General features: G+C 42.4%; 1 protein-coding gene across 3 annotated transcripts; it reads left to right on the top strand.

Annotated features, from left to right (window-relative positions):
* Positions 1-1,317: 1,317 nt before the first annotated feature.
* Positions 1,318-11,160, top strand: cept1b (choline/ethanolamine phosphotransferase 1b). 3 transcript variants are annotated; one of them, XM_083668593.1, is made up of 10 exons: positions 1,318-1,544; positions 2,805-3,113; positions 3,258-3,432; positions 4,595-4,742; positions 4,877-5,018; positions 6,235-6,319; positions 6,709-6,840; positions 7,320-7,478; positions 7,942-8,067; positions 8,852-11,160. In XM_083668593.1, the coding sequence occupies exons 2-10, from the start codon at positions 2,917-2,919 to the stop codon at positions 8,966-8,968; spliced, it is 1,281 nt and encodes a 426-aa protein (XP_083524719.1). In that variant the 5' UTR covers positions 1,318-1,544; positions 2,805-2,916; the 3' UTR covers positions 8,969-11,160. The 3 variants fall into 3 exon arrangements, with proteins under 3 accessions (XP_083524719.1, XP_083524721.1, XP_083524720.1); XM_083668595.1 differs by lacking the exon at positions 6,235-6,319 and adding an exon at positions 5,454-5,538; XM_083668594.1 differs by lacking the exon at positions 1,318-1,544 and adding an exon at positions 1,650-1,720.
* The last annotated feature ends 257 nt before the right edge of the window (positions 11,161-11,417 follow it).

Raw genomic sequence — 11,417 nt, 5'->3', positions numbered from 1 at the left:
AGCGCCCCTCCCCGCACAGGACTCAAAATTACCCCGGGCCTCTCCCGGGCTGGGTGAGGATCAGTTTTAGCCTGGAGGTGAGGAAAATGAAAATGAAAATGATGATGATGATGATGATGATGATGATGATGGCCCGTCTAATTGTCAATGCCCCTATACCAATGTATTCTGGATTGTATAGAATACTTTGATAATGTAGGATGGTGCTTAATACTAAATACTGAATACACTCAAAATGTATTCAAATACTGAATACACAAAAACACAGAAAATATTTGTTCAAACAAGCAAGGACACACTAAACAAATATTTCGCAACACATTTTGATAGGAAATATTCCCAGAGGCCTGCAACTATTATCACTGGCAAATAAGATTGTGAAATAGGGGTGAACTTACGCAGAATGTTATATCCAGCATAAACAATTAACTGATTTCATGGCTGTAGTTCAAATTACACAGGACTGGAGTGGAATCTTAAGTACTAATTAGCACTGACTAAGTCTTCTTTTGGTTTAGTAGCTGGTAAACAAAGTTGACTTGAGTCAGACATAGTTTCGTCTTGACTCTCTCGACAGACTCCAGTTCTACATGACACAGCGGTCACCTTGCACCTTCCGCCATCCTGCCAGTGTAAGCCACTCCGTGTGGAAAAAAAACAAAACATGGTGCAGTCGGGGGGACGCAAAACCCATGGTCCATTCAGGTGGACGCAGATCATCATGAGTAACAGCAATGTTGTGCGATCGATTGAGATTCGAGAAAAGATGAAAAGTATTCTAAAAGTATTCTTATTCTTATTTATGAACGTTTTCTGAATACCCTTTTTTTTAATGCAACGTATCAGAATACTGATCAATACTTAAAAATGTATTCTGAATCCATATATTTCGATACCTATACAACCCTGAATGTATTTATAGGAACCATGACAGATCCGATATTTGTTTCCCCCACTAATTAGACATCCATGGGCAAAAGTTTCTCAACAAGTAAGGCGCACTATTATTCGTGCATTGAAGTAGAAAAACCACTAGGGGGCAGCAGTATCCCACTCATGTAGCAGTCAAAAACCAACGTGAAACCAATCAGGGAAACATATCAGGCTTAGATGGATTCCAATGTCAGTTGCAAAGGAGCTGATATTGGTGCGCTATTGAAATGAGATGTTTTTCCAATACTGTAAACTTGCTTCACTGAAACATGTCCTACGCTGATTACACACTGCGCTCGATGTTCTTGAACGCACGGCTCGTCTAAAAAAAACAAAAAACATCGCCCAGGGGTCCTCAACTGCAACGACGGAAGTGACCGGTGTTTTTCTGACAGCGGCTTGTTAGCTCGCTCGGTTTGTGGGACGTGTTGTTGATCAAATCCCACCTGCTGTAACGTTCACTGAGGCCTTGTCGGCCTTTTTTTTTTGCAAGTCATAAAACTGGAAGGCTGCAGCTTCGGCCCAAACCGAGAAGTCCTTCGTTCAGGACAGTGTGAAGTGCCTGGAGCTGTCGGATTTATCTGGGACTCCCTGCCCTGTTTATTCGCCAGGTCAGTTGCTCCTTGGAAATCAAGCTAAGCTACCTTAGCTAGCTAGCTGTCACCCGTACCAGTGACGTGTTGGGGGAGGCGAGACGATTATGTGTACGGTGTGAGGTGGCAAGTCAACAGAGGGAAGTGGGTGATCGTCGAGGGACACATCGAGTACATATTGACAGTTGTTATTTGTAAGCAATGGACAACTTGCTAGCTATGAATAGTGCCAGACAGTTGTCAAATACTGTAGCCTAGCTAGCAAGCTATAACTAGCTGGGACGTCGGCGTCTAGCATCGCATCTCATGACATGACATGACTTACTTAGCTCATGCAAATGTCATTTGCAGGTTTTAGCCAAACATGTTGTTTCCATGCAACGAGCCAAGTTAACTTATGCATGTTTGCTTCTCCATGGGGTTACCCATCTCTTTCCTCTCTGAGGATGAAGATGCAATTGCTTTACTGACTTCATTCTTCAGTTTCTGTCTGGAATATATCATGACGTTATATCTGTCAGGAGACATTAAAATGCATGATTAGGATTCACTTTCGAGATCTATTTTTCGAGTTCAATCATTTCTAACTTGGGATCCATCCCATGTTTCTGTTATGGTTAATTATGTGTACAACCTTGCACCGTCACTTCAAATTGCAGATTGAAACTGGTTTTCAACTCTTGTAATGGCCTGGGTCACTAGGACATTTTTAACAAGATGCTGAGTAAGGTTTGAAATGAGCTGGCATGCCTGTGAGTGACATGTAGAGATACTGTATTTCAGGGGTCATTGATGAGTGTTGTACCTAGAGTGTTTCTGTTCAGATTTGGACACAGATCTCGGAGAACAGGAACGCGTCTGTCCGTGCCCATGCATGTCTAGGTAGCCTTTAAGTCTCACCCACTCTGATTCTCTACCTTCTATGCGCTGAGCTGTAATCAGACCTTCTAAACCACAGCTATCTGACATCCTGTCTACATCTCTTTCAAGGCCTAGTAGTTCTGCGTCATAATGATGATTTGCCTATGGGTCTTGATTTCAAACATTTCAGTTAAATAGCATAACAGTTCGACTCAGGAATCTTAAAGCCACCAAGTACAAGATACCCCCCCATCAGATCTGTGACCACCAGGAGCTAGGGTTATTGGGCCAGGAACGGAAATGGAACTGGACACAATGTACCACACACACACACACACACACACACACACACACACCATACCGGTGACTGTAACTGTACACTTCCCTATTCACCCCCCCCCCCCCCCCCCCCCCTAGTGTGCGGCCCCATTGTGGATCCCCAGCTCCAGTGCGTGGCGGGGGCGGCAGTGGCAGAGCCAGAGGTAGAGGCAGCCTGAGGCAGAGGGCACTGAGCTAGCAGCCAGGCACCATGAGCACCACCGGGCTTCAGCAGCAGCAGCTTGGGGGCTTGCGGACTCGGCGAGCCCCAGGCAGGGAGAAGGATCCTGGGCAGGGCGTGGGTATGGAGGCCGCCTGCTGGCTGGCCCCTGGAGCCCTGCGTAGACTGATCGAGCTGCCGGCTCCCCCGCTCTCCCGATACCAGCTGAAGAGACTGGAGGAGCACAGGTACTGGAATGAAGAAATCTAAAGTCCAGCAGTCATGTTTCAGCTTTGAAGAGTCTCATCATGTATGAAACATGGGACGTAAAAGTTGAGGCCATCCACAGGGGCGGCAGGGTGGGTTTAAACACTGTCCGCTCCCTCCCACAGGTACAGCAGTGCTGGCCGCTCCCTGCTGGAGCCTCTGATGCAGCGCTACTGGGAGTGGCTGGTGGGCTGTGTCCCCGCCTGGATTGCCCCCAACCTCATCACCATCATAGGCCTGGCCACCAACGTGTTCACCACTCTGGTGCTGGTCTACTACTGCCCTACTGCCACTGAACAGGTAGGCTTTAGCCTACTACTGCCCATGAACACATACTGTCGTGTAAACTGGCGCTGTCTTTCTGATACTGTAAGCCACTGTATACCTCAGGTGTTTGAAACAGCAACACTTGGTGGCACAAATTGTCTCCAACACAGTTGGACATTATTAAGCCTCATAGGAACTACAATGGAAATGTTCATTTTTCCTGTCACTGCAGGAGATCAGCCTGTCTGTATATGTTTGTTGTACACTTTGGTGTCGTGAAGTGTTTGGCATAACCCAGGCTTTCTGGCGCCTTTGCAGCAGCTAAAGGTGGGACAGTTTCAATGGGAGGATCTGCAAGGTTTGACGACAGTAACTTGTTTTGCCCTCTAAAAATAGAACTGTCTCTCTGGTCTCAACCCCCCCCCCCCACACACCTCCTCTGTTTCCTCTGTAGGACAAAGGTTGAAAAACCACAAGCGCATATTGACTCACAATGTTGCAAAATGGGGGAGAGCAAAACAAAGAGAATGTAATCTGCTCAAGGTGCAGCAGGAATTAGTTCAGTTATAGTACAAAGAGAAGGGCCCAAGGATTTGAGTGGTCGTATTAGTGAGTCTCATAATGCTACATTATGGCCATATTCACTATCATAATAATGACACAAGGCCCGACATCATAGAGGTCATGGTTATGAATCATGAAAGACGTGCAGAAAGTGTAAAGAGACCTGATGATGGTTACAGTGCTATCTGTGTATCATAGTTCACTTGGCTGAGTCTGTCTGTGTATAGAAACATGGGTACACAAGAATGCCTGAGAGGCAGTGGAAGACCTAGTGTTTCTCATTAGATTTCCCATGCCATTCAGACAAGCATTCTCAGAGAATGCAGACCTTTCAATCCTGCTCTACTTTATATGATCCTGGGCCACCCTTTGGCACAAAACGCACACGAGCTCTTTCTCAACCGCCCCCGCTATCTTCCTTCCAAAGTCCTATTTTTTTTTTGCCCTAAGGGCTTGGAGGAATACAAGGCTTAATGTGTGAGCCAGCTTATGTGGTTCTCCAATAACAGGACAGTTTTCATATTAAAAGTGTGAGGGACCAATTGAAGGAATAAAAAAATCATATCATAGCTTGTGCATCTATTTTCTACCGGTCATACCTGGTAATACTCATGTGGTCATTTTCCTTCAGGCACCGCTGTGGGCATACCTGCTGTGTGCAGTAGGCCTGTTTATCTACCAGTCGTTGGACGCCATAGACGGGAAGCAGGCCAGGCGCACCAATAGCAGCTCTCCGCTGGGCGAACTGTTCGACCATGGCTGCGACTCCCTCTCTACAGGTACAACAGCCCCTCACACACTTCCACTAGTGTGTGTGTGTGTGTGTGTGTGTGTGTGTGTGTGTGTGTGTGTGTGTGTGTGTGTGTGTGTGTGTGTGTTTCCATTTGTAAACCCTCCTCCTTTCTTTCCTCAGTGTTTGTGGTCCTGGGCACCAGTATTGCTGTGCAGCTGGGCACCAACCCAGACTGGATGTTCTTCTGCTGTTTCGCCGGCATGTTCATGTTCTACTGTGCCCACTGGCAGACCTACGTATCGGGCACCCTGCGTTTCGGCATGTGAGTGGATGTGTGTGTGTGTGTGTGTGGGAGGGGGAGATGGTGAGGAGAAAGAGGGAGTGACAGTGTAGGAGTGTGTGTGGGGGTATGGAGAGTAGAAGGAAGAAAGTGGTGAGAAGATAGAATTTACAGTGTACAGCAGCAGGAGTAGGACTATAGTGTTCTCCAGGGCTATTTTAGATGGTGGGCCAGAGAGTCAAGCCACCGACTGCCTCAGTTGGGTAATTACTAACCTGTTGGAGCTAAGCGGTACATACCTTCATGTCTCCAGTGAGGAGCTCTATGCTAGCCCCTGAGCTCCAGGTAGAACTCCAACCCAGGAATAGATCTGTGGGTGGGTTGGGCAAGATTATGTGGAGTCTCTATGATTGAGGACTATCAGTAATAGCATCATGTCCAATATATATGTTTCCAAGAATGTGTGTCTTTGTGTAGATTTGACGTTACAGAGTTACAGATCTGTCTAGCGCTGTTACAGATGCTGACAGCCACTGTCGGCCCCCGGCTGTGGAACGTGACGGTAAACCTCTCAGCCGCCATTTTCACCTGACAGATTTGCTTCCCCTCACACACTCACCTCTGACTTCCAGCCACCAGCCAATTAGACTTCTGAGCCAGCGCTGTGCTAGTGGGCGGGATTACCACACACTTGCCCAATCCAATGACTACCTGGCCCGTAGCCCTATCCCTTAGGTGGTTCCAGGTCTGAAGGGATCAAGTACAGTAAGTGTAAGCAACATAGAGAGATGGCTCCACCGTACCTTCCAACGTGTCCAATGGAGCTTCTACTCTACTATTTTGCTTACACCTATTTGGTTCCTTCAAATCTGGAGGCACTTGAGGGTTAGGAGCTAAGGCAAGGGTATACAGGGTTTTTTTAATTTATTTTTTTAACTTGGCTAATGTCAATCATTCAGTGTTTCAACCCATTGAAGGGTCTTTAGATACCTATGTTGAGATTCAGAGGTGGAAAATGGCTAAAGTGTTGGCTGAAGTAGAAACAGACTGGTGTTCAGCCTACTGATAAGAATACCTAAAAACAAACATTTGCCAATAGTGGTCCTCAACGTCTGGCTGGGAGAGCTGGAATGTTGCTCTGTGTGAGATGAAGGGATGAAGCCCCATTGGGTCGCTGTGTGCTTACGGAGACAGAATTAATTACTGTTCTCTCAACTAACCTCTGCTCTTAATCCCTGTGCTTTCTCCTCCCACTCAGCATTGATGTGACTGAGGTGCAAATCTTCATTATAATCATGTATTTGCTGGCCGCCGTGGGAGGATCCGCTTTTTGGCAGTCGCTGGTAATTCTGATCAGCTAAAAATTTCCCAAATTGAAATGAATGAATGGATTAACTGGGTGATGATATCAAAACACTACTAATGTGATTGAAGAGCTGCCTGGATGTATGTTCTGATTTTGAGTCCATTATAACAGCTTACTTTATTTTCTCAAAATATGATGTCTGCTTCAAGTATAGATGTCTTCTGTGATAGCAATGTAATTACCAAATACAGCATTATTAAATGATGCCCACAAATTGATAATAATGAATCATAAAACATTCAGAATGAACCATAGTATTTGAGCTGTGAAAATAACTTGGCACAACAAAATAGTTTTTTTTTTTTGTTTGTTTTGTTGCACTGATGTAGGCTAACCATGCTCTTTCACTCCTATTCAACTCCACAGATTCCTGTTCTAAACATCCAGATTAAAATAATTCCTGCCATCTGCACCTTCGCTGGAGCCATCTTTTCCTGTACTAATTACTTCCGAGTTATTTTTACCGGAGGTGTGGGTAAAAATGGATCCACAATAGCAGTAAGTGTAGACCCAAGCTCACTTTCATTGAAGAGGATTGGAAAGTTATGGGAAGTTTGCAATCAGGCAGTTTACAATCACTTTGTACAGTACATTCTAGATATTGATGTTGGTTTAATGCCAGAGTGCTTGTTTAGCCTGTTTGTCTGACATGTTTATTATCTTCAGTGGAAGTGAAGGATGTGTATTAAATGTTGGACCTGATCCCAGTTTTGCTGGTGTCGTACTAGGAAGTATTTACTTCAGCACTTAATAGTAATAATACTAATGTACCTGTAGGAGTTATATACAACTTCAAACATCACCATGTTTTGCAAAGCATTATTTTGATGCGATTACAATTGAGAGCTATGATGCTATTCCATCAATTGGTATCTCTGGATGTCCTATTAGATGCATTGCTATTCTACTGAACAGCAGTGTGTCCCTTCTAGCTATATACTGTATTGTCCACTGATGGTGTGTTCTCTCTCTCCTAGGGAACCAGTGTCCTATCTCCTGTATTGCATATAGGCTCAGTAATAATACTAGCCATGATGATCTATAAGAAATCTGCTGTCCAGCTCTTTGAGAAGCACCCCTGTCTGTATATCCTGGCCTTCGGCTTTGTGTCGGCCAAGATCACCAACAAATTAGTTGTAAGTGTGGCATGCTGCGTTAATCACCTAACTGTATATTCAAAATATGTCACTGTCATCAGGATCAAATGTGATGTACAGTATCATAAAATGAATGGTCAGATATCGGGTTCCAGCTAAAGTAAATACTGGAACCCAATATCTGACCATTTATTTTATGATACTGTACATACACATACACATTTGATCCTGATGACAGTGACATATTTTGAATATACAGTTAGGTGATTAACTCAGCATGCTTTGAGCTGTAGGCTTGAATGCCTCAATGTATCAGCTGAAATGTACACATTCCAATACAGTTGCAAGTACAGCTAACAAGGACCAAAACCACATTTTTGATCTCAATCCTCCCATTGACATGAACTTATGATTGATGCACATCCAACTGGTTTTGAAAAGTATTGTAATCGGTGTTGCTCTGATTGAACCCTGACAATCTCACCTGTGTTTTTTCCCCCAGGTAGCACATATGACAAAAAGTGAGATGCATCTCCATGATTTAGCATTCCTGGGGCCAGGCCTGCTGTTCCTGGATCAGTATTTCAACAGTTTTATTGATGAATACCTGGTGCTGTGGATTGCACTGGTGAGTATCTTTAGGCTCACGCACACACACATAAACAAAAAAATGTTCGAGGCACCCAGTCTCTGGCATGTATGATATATGGGTGAGGGAGAAATTGAAGACAACTTTGACAACCATCATTCATGTATTTGACTGTCTACCGATTAATCTAATGTGGAAATGTGTATGGGGGTGGGGAGGGGTGCCTTATTTTTTACATTGCAATTAAGATAGTCAGAGATTTTCCAAACATTTCTACACAACAAACCATGAAGCGGTCCTTAACAATGAGTGGGGGAGTAGTATAGTATTTTGCAAGTTAACAATGAAATGGTGGCCTCCAAATCAATGTTGCGAATTGCATTCCCATAAATGAGGACAAATGGAGGCTAATTGCATGAGCCGAGCTTCCTTGGTACAACACTTGTTTACTTGGCTACATGTCACTAATTGTAGCTTTAACTTTGGTCTGATATATATATTCAATGAGTTATCAACTAAAGCATTAGTTGATTAATTGGCCCGATAATCTAATATGTTTTACAGCCCTATTTTGGAAGGTTGTATTTTTTTCAGGAAATTGAAATTGAACATCAGTCAGTTCACATTCAACACTTATCAAATTTCACCCTCAAACTCTGTCAATGGTATAATGACTTCCACAATGTTAGTTATGAATTGAATTTTATTCCGAAGCGCATGTTTTAGCAACAGTAATAGCAAAGCCCTGATGTGATCTCGGCATCTCTCTACACACGGTGCATTGTGAACAGTAGTTTTGATCTCGTTATTTTCTCCTCCGCAGATCCTGTCTTTCTTTGACTTGGTGCGTTACTGTGTGAGTGTTTGCAACCAGATCGCCTCCCACCTTCACATTTTTGTCTTCAAAATCAAGCCTTTGACCCCCTCGGTCCTCCAGTGAGGAAAGACTCCATTACTGGCTCCCTTGTTAGTCGTTCGTCTTTCTTTCTTTACCCCTCTTTTATTTCCTGAGGCAGTAGATGTGCTATCACCAGTACAGGCTAATGCCAAGTGAATACGAGGACACATTAAATATAATGAAATATTAATATTGTTGTTATTATTATTGTTGTTGTTTATTATTATTATTATTATTATAGTTATTTGTCCATTACTGCTATGTTCAATTTGTGTTGATTTCATCTTGTCACAATAGTCATAGTCTTGGGCAATAGGAAAGATGTGTTCCTTCTTTCGGCTTTGCTGTAAATGGTCACAAAGGAAAAATTGTTCTCAGTGTGAGAGAGGGTAAATTAAAAGACGGCAATGGAGTTGAGAAGACTTATTTATTCAATAACTATTTTCTTATTGCTCTTCAGAACAAACATATATTGTGACTTGTGTAATATAGTTTGTTGTCATCTACAATGAAATGTATTAGAAGTGATCGGAAGAATGTTTGTCTTTGCTTTCCCTACAGTTTCTCTTTTACATTTTATAATTTTGCAATATTTGCATAACCTCACTTTTGCTTTAACAAATATCAAACTTGTGTTGATATTCGAGCTGTTTATTTTCTATAAATTTAAAACTGCTCCTTTAGCACATTTATCAATCCTGCATAAGTGGTATATATTATCTTAAAATAATTGCATAATAATTATGAGATACTGCAGAAGTCTGAACATGATATTGGTGAGCAACATTATGTAATTTTTAGAAGCTCAGACTGTCTATAATTTTGCCCCTTTTGAAAAGATGGGTGGCTTTGGCTTTACCTTTTCACCACTCACTCCTAGGCCACTAAAATTACACAATACCATATGCAGGATTGCTACTGATCTAAGCATATTGTTCTGTATATGCTGTTTAACATCGCTCTTGGCAGAAAAAACAGCACTCCTACCGTTTAGTATACTGTGTGAAAGATTATTTTTTGTGTCGAGCAGCAGTAATGTGTTGGTTTCTTGCTTTTAAATGTTGTGCCTGTTTTTATTCTACTGTTACACCCATGTCCTCTCATACTGTAGTGTTGCATTTTGCGCAGAGTGCTCAATGAACTAAAATGCCAAGTGTTAATGACTTGTATTGATGTGTTTCTTGTTCCAAAAAAGTGATGTAATTTTCATCATAGGAAGCTACAGATGTTGTTTGTCTGCACTGTTTGACTGCTGTAAGGCAGTTTGTCTGCTAGTGTCCATTGGTGTGCCTGATACGAAACCTTCGTAAAACCTTTCATTATACATTCAAATGGACAGAGACTTGCCCAGGGCTAGCATGTGGACAGCAACTGCAGCTAAATGCTAATTAGAAGTTTTAGAGGCTCAAGGCCTGTTTCTTTAAGATTTTACTTGGAATAAGATTACATATATGTATGAAATTATTGCATAATGTATTTAAAAGCAGGTTCAACTGTCTGAGTAAGATTTTTAAACCATGCTCATATCTAGAATGTTAAGGACATGCTTTCAGTTTACTTTAAATGCTTTTTTTCCCCCTTATTTCTGTTTATTATTCAGCGATGCACCTGCACATTTTATAGTGTAGAATATTTTGCCCCCGTCCCAGGTTCATCCACACCTGTTGAAAGTGTTTTGGAAAATTTGGGGTAGCCACAGTATGTCCGGAAAATTCTTCTTTTGACTGTGCCCTCATTTTCTTTTGGCTGTACTACATTATTATATCTATACCTGCAGTTCCTGCATATGAACCACCAATCAGAATCCATACAAATCCTGTCATTTAAATTCAAAACCGACCCTTTCCACAATGTCATTTCTTTGCATAACATTACTGGTACTGAAGTTACTGAGCTTATCCATCATTATGTGTAAATAGTTACTGATGTCAGGCCAGCTCTCTCATTGTACTAGTCATTCTTGGATGAGTAAAACGTTGCCTTAAACAAACGTAATTGTTTTTCTCTTGTTTTGTATGAAGGTCAAGCCTTCTCAAACTGGGCATGGTGTTTCTTCATGTATCTGTACTGGCAAAGGCTTGTGATTTTGTCCTTGATGTTGTTTTATTTTGGCTAGACTGTCAAGCTCAGGTATAATACAGTGTGCAGAACAGTATGTTCAACAAGACAAGATCACTCGACAATCTCTCCCTCACCTACCAATGCAAATAAATGTCATTCACACATGTAAGCTACTACCTATTGTCTGTGTTATTTGTGCTTGGCTCTCGCTAACCCTGCACCTCGTACTGTATTTTTTACATAGTTACTGTTTTCAATGTCATTTTCCCATCCCCATCAGGATTTAATAAAGTAGATACAACCAGAACAAACAACAAAAGCAGACAGCTATGAGAAACATCTCAAAAAGTAAATGGAAATTGCCTCTGGCCTAAACACATTAACTTTCAACTCTAATCCACTCAGCTAGCTAACACAATTTGGAGGTTTT

The sequence above is a fragment of the Argentina silus genome (assembly GCF_951799395.1).
Source record: "Argentina silus genome assembly, chromosome: 4".
Taxonomy (NCBI): Eukaryota; Metazoa; Chordata; class Actinopteri; order Argentiniformes; family Argentinidae; genus Argentina; species Argentina silus.
Note: the sequence above shows the minus strand (reverse complement) of the source record. Positions and strands in the feature narration are given on the sequence as shown.

Excerpts from the sequence above, each read along its gene's own strand:
- cept1b (XM_083668593.1), top strand. The coding sequence starts at position 2,917 with ATGAGCACCACCGGGCTTCAGCAGCAGCAGCTTGGGGGCTTGCGGACT. Across the intron at positions 3,114-3,257 it reads AAGAGACTGGAGGAGCACAG|GTACAGCAGTGCTGGCCGCT; the intron begins GTACTGGAATGA and ends TCCCTCCCACAG. Across the intron at positions 7,479-7,941 it reads AGATCACCAACAAATTAGTT|GTAGCACATATGACAAAAAG; the intron begins GTAAGTGTGGCA and ends TTTTTCCCCCAG.